The following is a 24,227-nucleotide window of genomic DNA, read 5'->3' on the forward strand; positions in this document are numbered from 1 at the left end:
AGTGCTCAAAGCAATTTTCCAGGACTATTAGTATAAAAGAAAATTCATGCTGGGTCTTCATAAGTTAACAAAGTTTTGTCAATTGGAACTACCCTATACTAGTGAAATCACAGGTCTTGTCTATCTCCTTTGTATTGAATATTAAAATTATTTTCTTTTAAAATCTTACAATAAGTTGTCTTTACAGAATATATTGCAAAACACTAGGACTGTTAAACTCCCCCAAAGAAAGACATCATATTGATAATTTCTTTTTTTAAAAAATCCTATTGCCTTCTTTTAATCCGAGGATAAATGTAAATAATATATCAGAAGTGTAAGGAATCTACAGGTTTGCAGAGTAAGAAAAGCAAATATTTAATGAAATTTAGCAGTTTCCTTAATCCAAAATTGATGCAATTAACAGATTATCGGGCAAAGAAATATTGGATAGATATATTTATACTTTTGTTATACACACACGCACATATACTTTCTTATATACCCACCATTAATTGACTTTTATGTGGTTGTCTTTCTGGACTTCTTTTATTTTGAGTTTTCTCATTTCTATTCATAAAGATATAGATAAAGAAATTCAAAGCATTGATCTCTTTCTGTTATTTATCTATCTATCCATCTATCCTTCTATCTATGTATCTGTCTCTGTCTATCTGTCTGTCTATCTATCTATCTGCCATTTATGCTCTTTGTTGAGCCTTTCCTCCCTTTCCTTCCCTCCTCCTGAGGGAGGCTCCTCACAGCCATAGATTATCACCAATCTTTTGCACAGAGGAGCTTCACACATGCTGGCAGCTGCAGAGAGAATCACATGAGCTTTGTCAGTTTCCCTCTGCACCTGGCCCCATGTGGGGAAACTCTTCTGCTTGATCACTGCTCTGTGGCACTTTCTGTCTATAGCCTTGTCAAGGTGCTTCCCGAGGTTTTCAGTGTGCTATTGATGTATTGCTTAGATATGGCAGGGAGCCAGGGAAATGTGGTAGGTTCATGCATAAGCAGCTCTAGGGAAAATCCGAATTAACTATCCTTAAAATCACTAAGATATTCAATATGTTTAAAAAAATACTCTGAAATGATTTGTGATTTGAGAAAATGTGCCAATAACTTGAAGAAAGGAGACTTTTGTTGATTTACAGAGCTAATAAAGCATCCTGGGGGAGTAAGGACCCAAATGTTCCCAATGTTGTTGGTTTAGCTGAGATGTATATAATATCATTTATTTATTATACATTAATTGTGGATGGCAATGGGCTAAGCCATGAATGAAGTTATATTTCTTAGTATTTTGTAGGAAAAAGGTTGAAAAGGCAATCCCAAATAAGGATGTATGTTGGAATAAATAGTTTTCAGTGTCACCAAGTAGATACAGATGCATGATCAACTGGGCTCAGACCAACTCATTTTATATGGGATTCTAACAAATGTTCAGCTATTTGTGGTTTTTTTTTTTTGCTCTTTTGAATTTTAACTTTTGTTCCATTGGCTTACTTCGTTCATTAGTTTCAGAGGCTATCTTTCAGAAAACTGGGAGAGTATTTGGTAGATATTCCTGGAAGTATGTCTTCTAGATGAAATAATGAGAAGATGCTGACTTTTGGTACTGCTACAAAAGTAAAAAGTCCTTTGCATTGAAATCAGTCTATTTAAATGAAAATAATTACTAAGAAAGTTGTTTTTCATCTTGATGTCTAATGTTTCATATAAGAATTTAATTTAAAAATCTCCTTCCCCTGAATTGCAAATAAAGCATGTTTTTTGCTTCATTTTTTCATTGGTGACATAATATTAAAAAAAAAAAATACAACAACCAAGAATTCAGGTGAAGATCCAGAGACATCTTCCTTTTTCCACTCCTTTCAGATTCTAGATGCAGGCAAATCATCTTCCATGTTGTTATGGGGGAAAGACAGGTTTCAACTTGTCCACTGTGTGGAAAGGTTGCTTTCTGGTTTCTGGTGAAGTGGTATGATACAATTCGATATGGAGAAAATATCTGTAAATGAAAGAAAAAGAAAAAGATGAAGTGTTAGGAGAGAAATTAGAGGAAAAAAAATTCTCCTAGGTTGTGCAATTTTATGATAAATCTAGAGAGGACAAGTCTATTCTCCATAAATGTTTTTAAGTATTGTAACAGTGATGTCTTTAAAAGTAGTGTGGGAAGATTTTTTTTTAATTTTCAATTTCAATTCGTTTTATGTTTTTAAATATCTTTGCTTTCCAATTAATATCCGATTGCCTTAGAGTTAAAGTACCTAAAAGTAGGACTGAAGGTGACCTAGAAAAGTGAAAAATGTTGATATCCTTGATATTTATTTAAACAATTCAAAGATTGTATATTATATGTGTGTGCGAGTTCTTTGAATGATAAAAATGATATGCATAATTTTGTGAAATTAGATTCAATAGAAAAATAGCACAAATTGCGGGCAGATTGTCATATTTTTGAAATTACAATTTGTTTTCAGTTGTGATTTTCTATTTTCCCTAATCATAAGAGAAGACTTACTCTCTAGCTGAAAAATAGGTATTTTAAATTTTGACTAAATATATCTTTGCATAACAGGCAGTCTATCACATCAGCTGTCATGCATCTTGCTAGAAATTATTTCTGAATGGTGAAAAAATAAATATCTAGGGAAACAGATTTTAAAGGAAAAGATATTCTGAAATCATTTTCAAACTGACCAAAATATTGAGAAATCAGTGTATTTCTGCTAATGTAACCTCTCTTGGTTTTGATATAGTGAGGGTAGTATAAGAATTAAATAGCAAGTATTAAATTAAGCTTTCTTCCTGGATTTTTCATTTGTGCTCAAATTTAAGAAAAAGATCAGATTTTTTTAGTGTCAGAATATTATTATTTGTAGACCACTCTATATTAGTACCTAATAAACCTGTTCATAATTAATATGTATTCAGAATGCATAAGCAAAACGTAACATAATACTGTGTATTTGTTAATTGTCAGTATCTATATAACTGTGAATTGGTGATTTTTGGTGGACTGTTTAAGTTTTTATACTGAGATTTTTAAAAATCTGAAATGCTTACAATGTGTGTGGATAGTTTTCTCTTAGAAATCAGGGCCTTTGCTTACACAGCCATTCTAGCTGTTTGCTTTGCCTTGCTGTGCTCTAAAGACTGTTACTTTCCCAAAGAAAAATAAACAGAGGGTTTTTCTCTGCTTATTGAAACATCCAATCTCAACTATTTATAGCCACTTGAACTCATTTTATAACAGAATTCCAGAGTTTCCAAAAGAAAGGTTATTTTAGAAGGTCAAAGGAAATTTTTATACTTTTACTAGAGTGATTATATGAACATATTGAAGAATAGATTCTACAGAATTTAAAAAAGAAGAAAAGAAAAAAGAGCCAAGGAGTTTTTTAGACATTGCTTTCTCTGACCAAATACTCTGTTACTGCAAAAGCGAAGGATTTTTGACAGAATCATAGGTTTAATCCATGGCATTATGAACATTCACTTTTTATAACAAATATTAATTCTTGCATAGATTCACTTTAAAATGTAATTTGAAAATCCTTCCAGAAAACAATGTCTGTTTTTAAACAAGAAAAACCACAACAGTCATATAGTGATAAATGGCATTATCTTACACTTTAAGAATTGCAAAGCTCTTTGCATATATTATCTCATGTGATCTTAACAATAATCCTATGAAGAAAGTTCTTATAGTATCATTTTACATATGAATACACTGAGGCATGACTTAAGTGACTTTCCCAAGTTCACTTGGCAATTCACATGACAATTTGTCTCAGTTCTCATGCAAAATGTTCTATCTCTAAGTCTATCTTTCTATCCACTAACAAACAAGCTTCCACATAACACATTTTCTTTTCCTTTAACTATTTGCTAAGTGCACAGTGAACATTTTCTTCCACTAATACTGATTGATAACTTTGTTAATCTAGACCTACAGTTATTAGGAGATTTTCAGTTGCATGTTTGCGTGCAAAGAATGAAAAAAAAAAAAAAGGCACAACCTCAAAAGAAAATATTAAATACAAGAATACAGATGTATAGGAAATAATGGGGAAGCAAAGCTAGTACACAAAAAAGGAAAGATGATAATTAAAAACCTATGCAGCTATTGTTGAACATAATATTTCATTTTATCCTTAGAATTCTTGCTTAATGTGCTAGAGGCTACATTTCTTTTCCTTCAAAAAGGAAATTCAGCAAAGATATAAGAGCAGCCTAGGAAAAAAGATAGAGATGACTAACTAATATCAAAGTAGCTCTTTAAAAACATCTAATTGTTATTGAATTAAAAAAATCAAGATTAAAATTAAAAATTATGTTGCTTTGGGAAAAAGCATCAAACCTCGAGAGAGGGGTGTGTGTGTGTGTGTGTGTGTGTGTGTATGTGTGTGTGTGTGTGTTTGCAAATCATCAATACTTCTTCAGCTTGCAGTCTTAAAGTGATACCTGGGCCATTGCAAGGTGAAGTACCTAGCCCATGGTCATCCAGATAATGTTAAGACAGAGACGTTTTTGAATGTAGGTCTTTCTGACTCTACAGTTAGCTTTCTTGCCATTATGTCACATGGCTAAATATTAACAATTTCCTCAACTTGACATGAAGTTGGTCACACATAAAATGTCTTATTGTTAGAGGGTGACTTAATTATAATAATTTCCTTGGTAGAGATTGAAAATATCATTTATATGACCTTGTGAATGAAACTACCAGTTTTGTCTGATACTTGCCTATTCCTTTTGATCTTTATAGCTCATGTGTTAAAATAACTATTTCTTCCTGCCTAGATGGCTGGAAGTTACATTAGGAGAATTGCCATTTTCATTAATACTACTTTTATCAAAATATGATTTATGAGCTTTCTTGCATGCTATAGGAATTTCAGTTGAAGGCACACCAGGGAGATTTAACTCTTCTTAATTTTCTTAATTAATGAAACATATCTTCCATCCCCTGCACTATTTTCCTCTTTGTTTTCCATTCCTCCTGACAGAAATAGTATAAAAGACTGAGCTTGTCAAAGGTCTTCTATACCATTTTGAGTTTCTTTAAGCTATTTCTAGTTTCTTCTATAATCCAAGCTTCAATTCACATTTGCATTCCTCAACAGCTGACTGCTCACTAATTTATTTCCAGACTTCTGCATACCAATTATCAATGGAATGTTAGAATTGGAGGCAGACTTGGTATCGTACATAGCTTAATTTAAAATAAAAAAGCCATTATAAAATGAGATTAATATGTGATAAGAACCCTGGATTTTCTTCCTTTATAAAAAACCATTTACCTAAATAACTGCTCTTATCTCCTGAGTACTTGTGGATAATACAGAAGTGTTTCCTATTTCTGGGAAGGAAAATAAAATGTATTTTTTCTATTTTCATCATACCTATTTCTCATATAAAACAATTTATGATGCGAGGTAAGCTAGAATTTTAAATAATAATAATAGTAATGGCTCATAAGCTTAGGTTAGTCAAGATCTGATTAATTAATTAAAGATAATCTAGTAATCATTTGAACCAAATCTTTATTTTGCTTTCTTTTGGTTTTAATTAAAAATAGAGTATATTCCACCATTCCTCAAAAGGGAAGTACTAATAATTTAATAACTAAAATTGAGTTCTGAAATATAGTTCATGAATGCTTGTCCACACTTAACAGAAACATAAAATTGATTTTTCTTTGTCATTCCAAATTGGGAGTTAAGTGATAAACAGTATTCAATACCATCAGAGACACAAATAGGGATTTTTCCCAGTGAGGCAAGTACCATAAACCATGTCTGGATGCAAGACATGAAACTGTTGGGGATGGGGTTGGTAGGGCAGGACAGAAGAGGAGCTTGCTACACCTAGGTCTGAGAGATGACTACCTTTAATTAATTACTAGTTCTAAACTAATCTATATCGATGTATGAGCCTGCTAAACTTGAGTCTGAACAAAACCTTAACTCCTCACCCCTAACTTACACCTGTATGCCACTTAAGAAAGAATACTCATCTTAATTAATCTCACGTGTTTGCCTGGCTTCCCAATAGAAACTATTTTGTATCATCCCATTCAGAGGAAGTCTTTGGGAATGGTATTTTCACTTGAAACCTTAATGGCATTAAAGTATTTGTAAATAAACAGCATTGAGTTGGCTGGAACAAACAGTTGCTGGTATAGAACAAGTAATAACCTATTTGCCAATAGGATCTACAGCTAGGTCACTCTGTATTTTGGCTCTGGAGGGTCACTAATTATAGTAATTTGCTATAGGATTCTTTCCAGGTAGTGAGTTGTAATTAGGTGGTGATAATATGGACTATATTGTCATCAGGAATATCCTCTTAAAGAGTTATTAAGTAGATGTAAAAATGGATTTTTCCCTTGTTAAGAAAATGAATTTCATTTAGATATTTCAGCTGACCAAGATATGCTAATTTTCCTGATCTTTCTATGGGATTCTCATTTTGCTCTATGTCAGAATTTCAGACTATACTTAAAAAACCCCACAGTTCTCCCTTTTAAATAACACCTCCATTAAAATACCAGTAGAAAGTAATGTTCAGTAATCATTATTTAAAAGTTAGAAAAGTCTTTCATCTGAGTTATTTCAGTATCATATTTTCCAGAGGATCATAAGTGTTCTATTCTCCACCCACCCCCAAATCTGATAACTCCCTTGCTTGTTCTGAATAATATCAATCCCATTATTTTTCTCAGGGACCTTAATGAAATGTACCATGGTTTTTCAGTGGTCTGCCTACCAGAAACTGCTTTTCTCTTTTATGTATAGATTAGTATATGAACTTTAGTGATAATCTACATAATTCTATGATTCCAGCAATGTTACATTCATTTCATGATGATTCTACCAGTCCCTCTCCATGCTTCTTTGGTTCTAGTATCGCTCTCAGTTTTGTCAATGATACTAAAGCTCCCATCTACACTTTGTTTTTTTTCTGTCTTATAGGAATGGATCTCTTCTCCAACTGTACTGAGGAGTGTAAAGCTTTGGGCCACTCGGATCGATGCTGGATGCCTTCCTTTGTCCCCTCAGATGGACGCCAGGCAGCAGATTACCGCAGCAATCTGCATGTCCCTGGGATGGACTCTGTGCCAGACACTGAAGTATTTGAAACTCCAGAAGCCCAGCCTGGGGCAGAGAGGTCATTCTCCACCTTTGGTAAAGAGAAGGCCCTTCATAGCACTCTGGAGAGGAAGGAGCTGGATGGACTGCTGTCTAATACACGAGCGCCTTACAAACCACCATATTTGAGTAAGTACAATGCTAAAAGCTATGTGAAAGGGTTCTCTGCAGAAATAAAGCTTGGCCTTCCTTTCTGTTAGACAATATTCAGGTGCCACTGAAGAGGAAAATGATCAGAAAGGCGGGTTCCAAACATTAAGACACAATAGAAGCATGCAAAAGCTAACATCTATAGAAGCATACTTTCTAATTTGGCCAAAAAAGAGGTTTCAAATGCCTTTCACATTCTTTTTGGAAATTACTTTCATGCTTATTTATGCTCATGTTTTTGATGGAGTAAAATAAGGTAATGGAATGTTTTATTATGTTAATTATTTGATGGCTCTTACTTCTTTTCTTAAAACTGAATTATTTTCATTCTTCCATGGTGGCATGGAAGACCATTTTAGGGAGCTAAAGCAAGAATAATTTATCCTTTAAGTGCTATTAATTCTTGGCTATTCCAAAGATATATTTTTTTCCTATTCTGTCTAGGTGACTTCTTAGCATTTGTGTGAAGTCATGTCTCCAATTATAGTCAGTACTGAGGAAACACTGAGGAAGGGACACTACTTCCTCAATGTGATTGGGAGTGAATGGGTATAGGCAAATCACCCATGTATTTCTTAGGGTTCTTCTATCTTTGAGATGTTTTTAAAATCATAATCAGGACAGTTCTCTAGATGTAGTATTATCGATCTGGACAATAAAAAGTAAAAATGTCCTTTCTTGAATATAAGCTTTCATTCGAGGACTTCAGATTACTTTACATATAAAAATCATTTGTTCTCAAAAGCATTCATTAGCAGAGAAGCAAGAAGACAGGTTATATCATTATTTCCTTTTAAGTAATGGATAAATGTCAGCGAAAAGTCAAGTGTTTTGGTCAAGTCTGCATGAAACAGTATTTGAGGAAGATAAAACCTTTAGCTTCTTGATGAAAGGTGGTAACATTTTTCTTTAGAGAGAAAATTTAGTTAAGAATAATTCTCTCATTTGGAAGAGTTACTGACTATCTTCCATTGGAAAGATATACGAGAATCAGAATCTGGAAATATAAGGGCTCATTTCTAAAAAAAACAAGTTTTGTTTTTTAAAGAAAATTCAAATGAGATGAAAGTAAGGGGGAAAATCTTGAATGTAAAGGAAGGAAAAGAAAACTATGTCCTCCTAAACAATTATGAACTTAGACAACAAAACATTGTTGGATTTGATGCTTCAAGTTTATTGCTATCTAGAATAAAGAATTGGCAAATATTAGAGGGCCTTTCTAGTTTAAACATTGATAGGGAAACCAGTAGACTCCTTGTAGCTATCAAGGATTGTCTCTTTCTTATTTCTTTTCTTTTCAGAGACATTGATGCCAGTCTTTATCAGATGATCAACTATTTATCAAAATCACATATTTAGAAAGACTAACAAAATCCATGACATATTTGTGCCAAGTTTAACCTTCATGTTGTCTCTCAACATGTAATAACATAGTAACTGTGTTTATATATATAAATATAAAATTTGAGTAATTAGATAAGTTAATACAATCCATTAATATGTAATTAATTCCTGGTCGCCAATAGAACCTTTTAAATTTCAAATTAGACATAACTTGTCTTGATAGATCGATGGCCAGCATCAAGTCTGAATGATCTCTGACATTTCCTGGCTGTATGACCCTTCTCAATTCACTTAATTTTTTTGACTTTATAAAAGAAGTTTTCTTATAATCAACACCATACACCAATATCCTATGTGCCAAGTTCAAAATAAAAGCACAATTCAAATTATATTATTTTGCATCTTTTGTATTTTTAGTAGTTTGTAAGTTGCCTTATTAATGAAATATATTATTTGATCAGCCAGATAATGACTCATTTTTTATTACAATTTGTATAAAAACAGAATTAGGTGAATCATAATGATAATATTAATAGTTATTTGAGACACTAAAAAATTCAAGCCACTGAGTAAAACATTTTTTGTTCTCTAACTTTATACTAGTCTTTATTTTGTCTGATTATCATAGTTGCATAAATATAATTTAAGCATACAATTTTCTTTGGTCATTATTGATATCAAGATACCTTCAATTTAACTGTAGGCTTTCTTATTTTTTATTATAAGGAATAGCGTAACATAAGCATATAATTTCCTATTATTTAATCTTTCAGTAAGGTACAATAAATATAGATGTGGGTCTTTTAATATTGATTTTGTGTTATGAACCCCGTTAGCCATCTGATGAATTCTACAAATCTTTTCTGAAAATAATATTTTAAAATAAATTTAAATATATAGAATTATAAAGCCAATTTTACTGAACCACAGTTAACAAAATGATGAATAAATAACAAAATAATGCATATTTTATGAACTCCTGATGAAGAGCCCCCAATACGATTATGGCAGTTCAAACAATACAAAAGGGGAATACCATAATATTAAGTGTATTATTGAATATAGCTTGTGGTGAACAAAATGAAATCTAGTCTTTGTACTTTATTTGATATAAAAAAACTAAATCTCAGACAGTAAGAAATAACATGTTCTTGGTGCTTACACTAAAAGTATGAATTAAAGAATTTGATTAGATTTTTTTTTTTGTCTCTTGAAGGGGAATACACATGACATATGATGGAAAACTTAAAAAAAAAATCTTTCTAAGTAAATGCCCATAAGTTTTGACATCCTTTGAAATATTTTGATTAACAAATTGTCCTTGCCAAGTGTTTCAAAAGTAATCACACAAGCACAAATACTTTCTAGCTCTGGATAAGTTGCAATTTAAAATTCATAGTGCAAATGATGCCTTTCTAGTTCTTTTTTCTTAATCTTATGATCAAATTCTATGTGTGCTTTTTAGATGTTGAAGGAAATCTTAACATTTTAGAAATTATTTAGAATTTAGAAAATTCTTTAAGTCATCAACTGACCAATGTGAATTTCTCTTTAACTGATAAGCATTTGAGCAATGGAAGAAAATTTTCTGTTTTGAAGCTTTAATTTTAGTAATTGTGAAAAGTGCTAAGGGTTTTGGAAGCCAAACACATTAATCACTTTGCTAGGAAGAAGTAAATTAAATATAACAAGAATTTCCTTTTGTCCACCACAAAAGAACATCAGGTTCATCTCTTAGTCAGACTCTGGCACCTCAAATTGTCCAGACTTCACAGGAGGGGTTGAAATGAGGATATGACAAATAAGGAGAGAGCCGCAACATCTATCTTTCTCTGTTCCCACTTCTCATGATCTATCTTTAGTCTTAGTCACCCATTTATCCAAAGTTCTTTCTGATCTACTATGTAATACTATCTTAGAACTCAAATGTGCCTCTAAAGTGATATGGCCACTCAGGCTTAATTGAAAAATAGTTTGACCTTTATTCAAAATCATTCATGAGCAAATTATCATTAAGGCTATATTTTTAATACATAGTTATATTCCCTCTGACATTTACTTTTTATGTGACTATGGGAAGGGTCTTTAACCTCTAAATTTCCTCATGTAACCCTATAAAACAATAGATTTTGAAAAAAGTTCTAATCAGTATTAGTGGAGTGATATTCCTTAACTGCAGCAATGAAATCCCAGGTTGAGAATTTTTTTTAAAGTACATAGTTTTAAAATTAGAAAGTGAAACATTGTCATTAAAGATATTATTTTCATCAAAAATTTCTTAAGTAATCACCAGCCTTGTGTTAGGAATTAATACAATAATATTGTACTATTAATACAATAATAAGTATCTCTATTGGCCCTTGCTCTCAAGGAGCTCTGTGTGTGTTTGTGTGTGTGTGTGTGTGTGTGTGTGTGTGTGTGTGTGTGTGTTTAATCAGTAACAATGGGGCAATTGAGGAAAAAACCTTAGGTAAAAGATGGCCTTTGATCTGTTTTTAAGGGAGCAAAGGATTACAGAAAGTTGGTGTGAGGAGAGAGAACACAGAAGTAGTTTTTGGAAAACTGTTTATAGGAAATTAAAAGATTCTCAGGAATACTGTATGGAACAGACCAATGAGGAATAAGTATAGACTTCAAAGATAGGCTGGAACCAGATTGTGAATAGGCTTTAAATATACAATAGAGAGGTTTCTTGTAAGGATGACACAAGTACCCCCTTCTTATTTAAAAAAGAACTTGAAAATGGATACATATTTTGAGTATGGTAGTAATTTTTTTTTTTCCCCTGGGTTACAAAACTAGCTTCTAAAGTAGGAGATAACTTTTGGTTAAATATTACCTTTTTAAATACTCCTTTTGGTGAAATACTACCAAAAACATACACACTGAGATCTCTCTATAAACGTATTATTCATCTTTAAAATTAAAAGGTTAGATTATGTCTAATAGTAACTCAAAATTTAATTCAGATCACAGATCATTTCCAAGACACTGACAGAAATTTCATATGAATTCTCCTCAATCTTTGATACAGGGTCATTGACTAAAGGGAATTGATTTTTCTTTATACAGCTCTAAAATATAAATCTGAATTATCATTTAAATTTCTTTGCATACAGAATTCATCTCTATATAAAAAGCTATATATTTAGGTCCATGATTTTCTTTTTAAGAAAGTAATATATTAAAAATTTGTCAGGTACTTGAAAGCCATTAAGTATTATATATTTGATATGCATGGTAAAAGAATTAGATTACATACGATATATCGTAATGTTTTACTTTCTTGTAACTAATTAGTGGGTGTTTTGCAATCCATTAATCATCATTTTCCAACTACTCAAAAGAAATTCATGAAAAAGGTTTTTGTTTTCAAGTTCAATATGATTTTTAATTGTCATAAAATAAGGACACAGAACTTAATATTAAAGTACAGTGAAAATTGATTCATCTAAATAGTCAGAAAAGGAAACAAAAAAAAATTAGGTGGTAGATTTATAATCAAATATTAAATCATTATTTAGATTCTTTATAAAATTATAGTTAATTTTAATTATATTTCTTCCCTGGACTGTATTTTCTTGCTGCTATATAGTAAAAATGAAAAAAAAAACTTTAGTATTGTTGTTTTAAAATTAAATATTTAATTTCAATTTTAAAATATAGGATATAATATAGGACTCTGAATACGCCATATGGTAAACCTGGAACATAAAGAGCAGAATAACAAAAATCTGCTTTAAAAAAAATGCCTTTGATTTCACTCAGAAGAATTCAAAAGATGTAGAAAATGTATGAATAGTATACAATATAAATTTTTTACTACTCAAAATGACATGATGGTCGTTTGGGAGTTAAAATGTTTCCACATTATAGCAGAATACAGAGAAGCAATTATCAAAAGATGTAGTTTGGAAGTAGCATACTGGTTAAAATACCCTTCATCAATAGGATTTCCTGCAATCATATAGAACTTTTATAATCATATTTTATAATTTATAATCATAGTCTTTAAAGTGCAACTTTTCCTTTAAGAAGGAAGCAATCAAATGTGATAGGATTTAGTGCTGGAGGGGACAGCAGATATGATTTGGTTTAACTCCCTTTTTTTATGGATGAGTACCAGAAGGATGAAGTGGCTTACCCAAAATTATATCGACACTAAGTAGCAGAGTTAAAATTTAAACCTGAATTCTCTGATTCTAAAGGCACTATTCTTTCCACTGTATCACAGGAGTTGATTCAACTTTTATAGAACCTGGACGTGAGAGAACTGAAGAAAGCGTAGAAATTATTAGGTACATTATAAATGTATGTAAGCCACTTATTGAAGATGAGAGTGCTACTTAGGAAATATTTAGGAAATAACTGTAAAGAATATTTTATTTGAGACAATATTAAAAAGAGCTTGGAAAAAGAAGTAGATTGGGAGCCAGGAAAGTTAAATTCCAGTTCTGGTTCTTCCATTAAGATAATTGTCTTGGCTTTTTTGTTTATTTGTTTCTTTGTTTAAGGAGGGTAAGGTAGAGAATAGTTGAATATAGAAACTGAAGGTTTCAAAATTACATCTAAATTCTAAAAGATTGTCATGATGATAAATATAATAATAATGATGATGACAATAATTGAGATGCTTGCAGTTAGCCTATAGAAAGTGATCTCACATTCTAATGTTTTTACTCAACTAAAAAAGAGTGATTTCCATTACCACGAACATATTCAATAGCCTACAGAATATTAAATGTAAAATAATAACAACTTTTCCCTGGATCATTTCTATCTGAAGTCCACTGCAGAGATGACATTTTTGAGTGATAACCACAACAGTGTCAATGCTAGATGACCATAGTGGGAATGATGTAGAAAAGATTTTGATCTAATTATAAATGGGTCATTGTATCTTCAAAGGTTCTCAAATCTCAGGTTCTGTGATTCTATACTAAGGAAATCTTTAGTAGGGATATGTGTCATATTTTAAATTCCAGTCTAAATTACCAATTGTCAAATTATAGGATAAAAGAGTCTCACTTTTCTTAATGTGAAAAAAGTCTTAGGGTTTTTAGCAGATCACAAATTTGCTGTTTGCTAACAGTGAGATAATACAACTCAAAACCAAACCAAAATGACCAAGCCTGTGTACAGTTACTGTGTCCAAAGTACAAGAATTAAGAATTACCCTATTTTCTAAATTTTTTTGTCACAGCACGTCTCTTAACTGAACTCTAAGTTTCCTCTAGATTCCAACATTTTATATGTGTTTGAACTGTAGGAACTCATGCAACTTATTTTATTGCTCTAAACTTTGGAAATTATATGTAAAATAAGACAAATAAAATGTAATTCGTTACCCCACTTTCTCCAAAATTTTGCAACTTGCAATAGCTGAATTTTAAAGATGTATTATTTTAATATTTGAAAATTTCCTAGACAAAACCAAAAATTATTCTCATAAGAATTTAAAGGAATAAAACATTAAACATTGGCATAAATCTTATTAGAACAAGTTACACTAAGCTAATTCTGTTTAATTGATAAAGGACAGCTGTTATATGTCTTTTCTAATAAAAGAAAGTTAGAAATCAGGATGGAAATAACTATAAAGGGGTGTGTGTGTGTGTGTGTGTGTGTGTGTGTGTGTGTGTAATTCTAAATCTTTTGCTTTCTTCCTAGACTTATAGAACTAGAAGGAACAATCTTAGGAGAATCAATCTGCTATCACTCCTATATTTATCAACAGATTGAGAAGAAATTAAGTTCATGTACACATGAACATTAATAGAAATAGAATAGTTCTCTTTAAATAAGATGTCTCCTCTCCCTATCACTGTCTGTTTGCTTAAATACAAAACTTACCAGAAGTAAACATAGTAGGCCCTTTTCAAAGCTGAGGATTTTTATAGTTACTGTTTATTGCATCTTATTTTCCAATTTTTAAGTGAAGTTCTATGTCTCTTCTGAGTTCTTAATTCTTAAAACATAATTAGAATCTGATATTAATAGGGTAGCTAATATAAAAGAATATTGCACTCTCTGATGCCATTTATTTACCATATTATGATGTCTGTTCTGTGATGGTCATGCTTATCACATCCAAAATAGAATACCGCTATTTGTACTCCTATATCCTTTTATGATATACTTCATAAAAAATCGAATCAAAACAAAACAAAAAGAAAACCCAATTTCATTCATTTCAGTTGAGTTTTTGGATATTTCAATTCAACTAAATTTATAAAGTATTTATTTTATACTAGATACTGTTTCTTGTTTTCTGGACACATGGTTCATTAAATGAACAGTTCCTACTTATGCTTTTTTTTTTTCTCTTTAAGCAAATGCTGTAGTATTTTTTTTTTCCAAAAAAAAACCAATTGTTGTTCAGTGCTCTATTTTTATTCTCATAGTTTCTTCATGTCTATAAAATTTTAATTCTGTGTCTATTCTTTATGAGAATGCATCCTAATTTGTAATAATGACAATTTTCCTTGAAACAGTTTATTTATTGAACTAAATTATATTTGGCCTTAATGGTATAATTGCCATGATGGCTACAGTAAATTTTCTTAGTCCAGAATTTAAACCACAAAAAAGTCATATAATAGAAATTCTTTGTGCATTCTACTTTTATAGGAGACAAATACCAATCGAGTAATTAGTATAATTTCCAGTCAATCTCCTCTACCTTTGCTTATTTTTTAGAATTATATAATGATTATTGATGCAGCTAATGATAATTTTAGGGAAGGAATAATCCTAAAATACCCTCTAATGTTTTCAAAAGAAGGTGAAGTTTTATTAACTAATGTTTCATTTTTCTGCCTTAATCAGTGCAAAATTATCTCTTTTTATGTCTGTAGATTATATTTTGAAATTAGGTAGTTTAATAATACAATGAATCTCCTTCCATTTGATGGAGAAACTTACTAATTTTTCTCTTTACAATGTTTTTTTATCTTCATAACTTCCTAAACTATTTCAAGAACTGTATAAGATGCCAGAATGATATTTATTTTCTTTTTACTTGTCAACCTATTTGTCCTAACTTAAAGGATTTATCATAAAGATTCTCATCATTATTATTAATCTTAGTATTAGTATTATGGATCCTTTTAGCTGTGATACACTATGTTGTATACTGTGATATTCATGGTGATACACTATGAATTTCTTCCAGAATAATGTTTTTAAATGCATAATATAAAATGTGTATAATTACAAAGGAAACTAATATTGCATATAGTTAGCCACATATTAAACACATACAAATACACACAGAGATTTGTGGAATACAGGTTAAAGTGTGTGTGCTCACACATATACTTATGCTAGTAACTTTTTTTTGCATCTTATTTTGATTCTGAACTTAACAAATACAAGGTAAAATAGGCATCTTCCTGTGAACAAATGTGTGTGTGTAATGTGTATGTGTATAAATATACATGTATATATATATATATATATATATATATATATATATATATACACACACACACATATATATGCATATAAATGTAGTGTGTGTAATGTGTGTATGTGTATGTGTGTAACAATAGTGGTAGTAATAGAGAAAACAAATGGATTATTCATGAAATAGCATATCTCTATTATATATAAATGGCTTTTCAAAAATACATCTTCCTTCCTTATCCCATCCTGTTCCTTTTCATTCTCCTACCCCTAGCCTATTTAGAAAAAACAAACAAGCAAAAAACAAAGGAGAAACCAAGTTCTACTAATAAATATGTGTAGTCACACAAAACAAATTCGCACATTGGCTGTGTCCAAAATAGCTTATATTTTGCATTTTTTTTAATCCATCAGCTCTCTATCAAAGTGTATATAATTTCATTCTTTATCTTCTAAAATCATTGATAAATGTTCATGAGTCATTTAAAGTTGTCTTTACAACGTTATTATTGTATCTAAATTGTTTTCCTGGTTCTACTCACTTCTCTCTCCAATAATTAGTGTAGAGAGATATAATCTATTCAAAGTATTCTGAAGCCATCCATTGTCTTATTTTATGTAGTTCAAATTCAAATAATTTAATTGTTAATATTGTTATAATCTATTCTCACAGAATATGCAACTATCAATTCTATATCTCCTCATTTATTTTGGATTCCTGAAAGGAGACTCAATACTCAAAATTATTGCTTGCTGATGGGATGGTATATTCATTTCTGAGGCTTTCTTTTCCTTCTCCCTATATAAAATCCTTGACTGATAGAAATTTTCCTTTTTTAGTTGTTATTTATATCTGTTTCTGAATTTATTTTTTTACATCAAGATTTTGCACAACAGAGTTATAGAAATGCTGAAAGTAGATTCTTCAATAATATTTAAATAAGTTTTAATCACTATGTTTTAGAGGATTCTATTGACTTTGTCTATTATTTGGCTATGATTTTCCTTTCTATTTAATAAAATAGAATGATAAAATTCAGTTCAATAAACCTCATACATTTTCTTTGGGGGAACTATTTCACATTCTAAAAAAGAAAGCATCTACAAGATTCACTTTTTTGTTGTTCTCTATTCCTCAGCTCTTTCAACATTATCACATCATATTTCCTCCTTTTATTTCTTTGTACAATGAATCTGATGTTTTCCAGATTACTCTAAGGAGCAAGGAAAAAAATGCGTTCTAACACTGGCTTTGATAGTTACTAGCTCTGTCACCTTAGTCAAGTAACTTTTCCTCTATGTGTCTCAAGGCAATCCTTGAAACTGAACTAAGTCACAGAAAAGTAATCTCATAGACAGGTAATCAATAGAAAACTAATCTGTGTTAGCTGATGGAGTTTCCATACCAAAAAATTCCTCAATCTTATGAAATCATAGAACTCAGCAACTTTTTCATTTCCATTACTATTCTTTCCCATGTTGCTTGTTTCACATGACTATTTCTAAATAAGAGATTGCTATAATATTGTCTGGTTATATTCATTAATTTTCTTTGTCTATTCCAAAAAGTTAATAAGAGAAATCATTTCATTTCACAATTTTATTCATATACTTATCTATAGAGATAAAGGATTGTTACAAACTCATGATGAGCATGATAGCACACAATCATAGACTAAAGAGAGAAGATTTAACTGACGAGCATTGTTCGTATATTTGATCATTTTTCTTTTTCCACCTCACTCTTTTATAAATTATCTCTAGATTTGATATTAAGGATATTATTTCTCATACCCTGCATTTCAATGTGCTAGACATTATTACACAATAATATTTGTATATTCCTCATTTTATGTTGCAGATCATTTCCATCCTCTTTCTTGTTTTGTATATTGGAAATAAACACATATTGACATTCTGACCCTCAAATGACTCTTACCAAAGAAGATTCTCAATTAAAATGGGAATAAAAGGATAATTCAAAGAAAGGAGTAAGACCAGGTGATTGTGTCCTTGATGCATCTTAAAGAAGAATTCTGGGTCTACAAATGAATTAATTAATGAAGATGTGTTTAGCAGGCTGGAATACTATTGGGTCTCAAAACAATATTATTAAATATTACTTAATTCTTTTTTTGGTGCAACACTAGTTTTGGTTGGATGGAGTGCATGCATGGAAGGATATTTCCAGATTTATAATGGGATTTATGTAGCATCATGTTAGGTAATATATCCGGGTAGGGAGAGGCAGCATAGCATTGTGAGTAGGATGAACTTATAATCAGGAAAACCCAGATTCAAATTTTACCTCTGTATTTCTTAGTTTTATGATTCTAGGCAAGCCATTTCAATGCCTTGAATCTCAGGTTCTGAGACTTCTTCATTAAATTTGGGATCTACTTTAGTGAAAGAAGTTCTCACTACCAAAGAAAACAGATCCTTTGCATATTGACATCTCTTGGTATATAAATCCTGTGTGAGAGGTTCATAAGATATGAAAAAAATAATCTTATGAGTTTGAAGGAAGTTAAATAAATTGGATAATGAATGGAATGGAATGAAAATAGTTGAAAACAGTGCAGCAGGTAAATGCAACTTTTCTCATAGTTTGTTTAATTATATTTCAGTCATGTTCATCTTTTATGATACTGTTTGAGGTTTTCTGGGTATTTTAGAATGGTTTGCTATTTCTATCTCCAGCTCATTTTTACAAATGAGGAAACTGAAATAAACAGGATTAAGTCACTTGCCCAGGATTGCAAAGCTAGTAAGTATTTTAACCTGAATCTGAATTCAGGAAGAGGAGTCTCCCTGACTCCAAGTCTGGGTCTATTCAATGAACAACTCTGCTGCTCCAGAGTACAAGTCCTGTTTGAGCTTTCTGTAATTTATGTAGGAGGGGTACTAAAATTGCCTTTTTGAAGTGTGATGATAAATTATAGACATTTAAAATAAAAGCATAGTATGAACATACTGTAAAATTGATGCTTGTCATTAGTTAAATATCCAAGGTGAAAAGGTAGAAAAAGACTAGAGATCTGAAGTTGATAAGTTTTGTCACATGGGTTTTATTTTTATTTGTTCACTAACTTTTTCTATATCCCAGGACACTTTCAGCCTCAAAAGAGGCATAGATTAAAAATTAATCCACAAGTGTTAAGATTATAAAAGATGTAAATTAAAGAGATAAAATCTAAAATTCTTTAAAAGTTTATCCAGAAATTCTATGATGTGTAATTTGAATTAATAATCATCATTTTCAAAGATTTGGCTTAAATAAGTTACTAAAAATATTTTTATTTAGTTATTGATATTTTATATGTGCATATACATATACATTCCTGATATCTATGTATATGTTTAAAATATCTATGTGTATATTTATGTCTATCAATACATATATTTAGCTATAATATCTAACCAGATCACATATGTTTGTGTATATTTTACATGTATGTGTATATATGTATATGCATGTATATATAACATAATATACATGTGTGTATATCTCAAAAGCATCCAACATCTTGAATTAACTAAGATCAAACTAAGTTTGCATTAACACATATTCTTAACTTAATAGTTCCTTTATTTAATTTATAGATGCTTTATAAAAAGGAACTGATAATTCATCAAAATGGTATATAGTAAGCTTAGCCAAATCATGCATTAGGTTTCTATTTAGCCTTTGGCTCCTAAGGTTAATTATGGTTCTATTTTACTTGTCATTTAGAGATCATGATCCCCCAAGTTTAGGTAATGACATTAATGGGTAGGTTCCTATTTACCAGGAAAATAGGAGTTTGACCTGAGGGATTGGAAGTTCATCTGAGACTTCAATAGTTGCCTTAGTTGCAGACATATAATAACAATTTATTAATTTCCTGCTGTATCATCATTTTTGCTTTTTCTTTATTTTGAGAACATGTTAGAATTATTTAGTTGGATCCAAATTTATATAGTGTTTGTTCATCATGATTCAAAGAGATAGGAATTGGACCTATGATTTCTAAGGTATAAGAAATTCTCAATGGAGAAAATTCTGATTAAGTGCAAATTGGCAACTTCTTTATGCCTTGTACTTACAAAGTTGCCTAAAGCATTGAGTAGTTAAGTAATTTCCTCAGTTAAGTGAAACAGTTGCTATGTTTTAGAGGTGAACTTGAATCCAAATCTTTCTGTGTGGATTTCAATCCATGACAATGCATTCCCAACAATTATGTTATATATGGTTATATTCATATGCAGTAGTTTCTTTTTTTTTAATCATTGGATAGTTTTAAGAGTTCTAAAGTTTTATATATTAAAATTAAGATAATATTAAGGATTACAATGTTTGACCCAGAATTATCATCAGTGTAGAAACTCCCTTAACCAGATTAGCATATCCTGGAAAACTTTTATTCTTAAAAAACATTTCTTAGAGTGGAAATTAAATATCTTGCTGATGGCCAGTGAGCCAAAAGTATCAGGAGTGGGACTTGAACTTACTTCTTCCTAACTTGATGACCAGGCTGCTATTCATTATTTTATGCTACCTTTCAAATATTATATCACATCTCTATGTATTTTCTTAGCTATTTCCTCATATTAGTATAATTGATTGAATGTCACTTATAATGTCACCTTTATTCATCTACCCTTTAGTCTGGGGCATACAAGTTGTAAATAAATCAAATCTGCCTTCTCTTTTTTATTAGTCATAAATCACCTTAGAATACAGTATAACATTTTTACAAAGTAGATGTCAAGACTAAAATCCACATCCTGACAGATATTATCAGGACTTTAATGTAAATAAATAAGAATTAATGGTTGATTCCTCAGCATATAGTTTTGGAGAACACAGGTTGAATCTGAATCTTAGGAAAAGTAAGATAATTTATATGGTGTATAAGTTAAATGGGAAGGCAGATAAACAACATTAAAGGAAAGACACACAGAGAGAGACACACAGAGTCTTCATGTAGTAATCATTTAATAAATATGGGTTTGAGTAAATTTATCTGATATATCACTTTATATTTATGGGAGGTGGTAATTGAAAAAACTTGAACAAGAATAGCACAGTTTGAAATTGTACTGGAGCATTGTGACTCAAATCACTGATAATGGAAAAAGAACCTTATAGCAAAGAAATCATGGAACTATGGATTCATAACTTCATATAAATTATTGCATTATTTTTGTAGGGATTGACCTCAGAAGAGACCAATACAATGTTTTCATATAAAAAAATTAACATTTGATCAATTGTTTTACTCCAAAGGTTATATCATTTATGGAATGAGGGAATTGTACTTCTTATTTCTATTGTTCCTTCCAATGCTAAAATGCCATGGTATATTCATTTGTTTCTCTTTTTTCTCCCTCTCTCTCTCTCTCATTTTCTTTTGCTCTCTGTCTCTTTCTCTCTGTTTCTCTCTGTGTGTCTCTGTATCTCTCTCTGTCTCTCTGTGTGTCTGTATCGAGCTTTTTGTCTCTTGTCTCTTTTACAAGGCTCTTTATTTTAGCTTCTCAGCGATGACATGTAGCCTTTCAGAGATGTCATAGGAAGGACCATAAATTTTGAGCTTGAAGGGTCCTTGGAAACTTAAATCTAATCTCCTCATTTTACAGTTGAGGAAACTGAATTCCAAGGATTTAAATGACTTATTCATGATCTAAAGAGAGCAAGTACAGAGGCAAGATTTGAACTAATGCCCTTTGTTTGCCAATGCTTTTTTCAATTATCCCACTTTGCTTCTTAGTGTGTCGGTGATCTAGTTTTATTATTGCCTTCCTGAAGATTATTCATCAAATAATACAGTAATATTGTCATAGAAATAAATATTCAAAGATATAGACACGTGTATAATATGTAATTAGTGGGGAAAATGTGAGGTTTGCATATATATTTCCTGGATTGCCATGGTCAAAGAATTCATAACCTCTTATTTATTTATAATGATCAACCATCTCTGCACTTAGTTTGAATTGTGATTTGAACACTTTGAGTTTATACTCATATATTAAACTCCATCTAGAAAAATGAGAAGTTTTAAAAAGTAGTTATTAAATGACCATATGAAAATAGTCTGTATCTAGGTAGAGAGACAAACAGATGTGTTACTAAGTAAAATGAAAGCTTCTTTCTTCAAAAGCTTTTAGAGCAACCAGGAGACTCATGATGGTTTGGATAGAAATCCATTTTATTGTGAAAAGAGAGGCTAGAGAGTCTCTTCTTGTCCCTTTCAGCACTATACTTCTGGCTTTTTATCTTCTGAGTGTACTTCTCTTTTAACTCTATTACTGTCTGAGGAAGAAAATGAAGGAAGCCATTTGATTTCCACTTTAAAAAAAAAAAAGCAAGAAAACAGAGTAAGAGGAAGACAAAAGTAAGCCTTCTGCATTATCCCCCTTTGTTCCCTGTTTATATCTCTCTAGTTAAAGTCTTTTATACCTGTCTCTCTCATTTTCACTGTCTCTTACTAACATTGAGTCACAATGAATGCTTCCTAAGATCAGATCTTGCCACTGATCCTTGATCTTGAAAATCACATAATTTTTCTAAGTCTCAATTCTTCATCTCTATAATGGAGATAATACTTGTAGTAACTTCTTCACCTATCTTTTTTGAGGTCTAATGAGATATCGATATCTATGCATATATGTATGTGTGTATTTATGTATATACCATATATATGTATAAATACATATGTATATGTATATGTGTGTATCTTTATGAAGTATGTTGGAATATATAAATATGTTATTCTAGCAAAAATTGTTATTTCAGTATTATATGGCTTGTAGGGCAAGAAGTTGGTTTCCTGAATAGTTTTGTTTTGTTTTTTTCTCCTTGAATTGCATTAGACTAGAAATGTCACAGAGAAGAAACCAAAGTATCAGAAATTTGATAGGACTTCTAGTTGAGGTAGCTGAGGTGTCTATAGTGGCAGGTGAAGCTGTTTCAATTCAATTCAAGTCAGTTTAATAAATATTGATTTTCCAGTTGCTCTTTACAGGTATTGTATTTGGTACTGAGGATATAAAAACAAAAGTCAAACTATCCTTGTCCTTAAGAAACAGGAAAAAATAGTAAAATAAAAAGATAATTGATGGAGGAAACGAGGTCAATAACAACTGATGGATCTGGGGAAGAAGGGGAATCTGATTTGAGGTTTAGAAGTCAAATATTCTGAAATGTGAAGATGAAAAGAAAATGCTTTCTAGAAATGGGACATTGTTTGCATAAATATGTAGATAGCAATAGCAATATGTAGTTGTAGGAAAAGTTAAATCTAATTTGGCTGAAATGAAGAGATTCCAGGAAAGGAAAGGTGAGTGACATCCAGATTATAGAGATTATAGAGGAAGTATTTTACTTTATGGGTAGGGGGTGTTATTTTGGCAATAGTATGGAGGATAGGTTGTAGTCTTTTTGTATAAAAATACCTTTTTTTAGGTTTTATTTCTTTAGATGAATATAGAAAACGGCTATGTATTGCCTTAAAGGTGATAAATTATCAGTGTGAAGGCTTAAATATTTTCTGTATAAAATAAACTCATAATACGAATAATAATGATGATTAATAATATATTTTCATAGGTAAACCAGATAATTATAGATTAAGTGCCTACTACCATGCTTCCACAGCACTGCAGCCTTCCTGGCAGTAAGCAGACCTGTTTCTGTTATGGTGAGATTTCTACTTCTGGGATCATAATGTTTTCCTCTGTGTAACTTTTAGAAACCTCATTGGTGCCAGCTGCTTGCAGAATGGCTGCTCAATTGACTAAAAATGCAACAGAGTAACTATTAATGATTCAAGGTCAAGTTGGGAAGGGCACAGCAAATGCTGTTCTGAAACTTATTACTAGCTCATACTTTCATACGCATTTTGGAAGATGTAGTGAAGAATATGATAATTACATTTTGGGATAACAGCTACTTTTGAGAATAAATTAAAATGTAGCCAGGCTTTCATCATTTGGAGGCCTGGGCTAAGAGTAGACTCAATAAAAGTAAAATGATAAAGATGTATTTCATCTAGGAAAAAGAATCTAATATAGAAACACAGATTTGAAAGTGCTCCCTAACACTAATAACAGCAAGTACCATTCCCAGGTTCCTAGCAATGGATAGGTGGAATGTAAATGGTGTATATATAGCCTACACATAAAACAAGGAAAGAGGTATAG

General features: G+C 31.0%; 1 protein-coding gene across 1 annotated transcript in view; it reads left to right on the plus strand.

The window, feature by feature from the left end:
* PCDH10 (protocadherin 10) overlaps nucleotides 1-24,227 on the plus strand; it is a 60,470-nt gene that overhangs the window by 8,345 nt on the left and 27,898 nt on the right. The window contains exon 4 of the mRNA XM_051964540.1: nucleotides 6,966-7,271. Within this exon, the coding sequence (XP_051820500.1) occupies nucleotides 6,966-7,271 (306 nt within the window). The remainder of the gene's footprint in view (nucleotides 1-6,965; nucleotides 7,272-24,227) is intronic.

This window comes from Antechinus flavipes, chromosome 6 (assembly GCF_016432865.1).
Source record: "Antechinus flavipes isolate AdamAnt ecotype Samford, QLD, Australia chromosome 6, AdamAnt_v2, whole genome shotgun sequence".
In the NCBI taxonomy this organism is placed as follows: domain Eukaryota; kingdom Metazoa; phylum Chordata; class Mammalia; order Dasyuromorphia; family Dasyuridae; genus Antechinus; species Antechinus flavipes.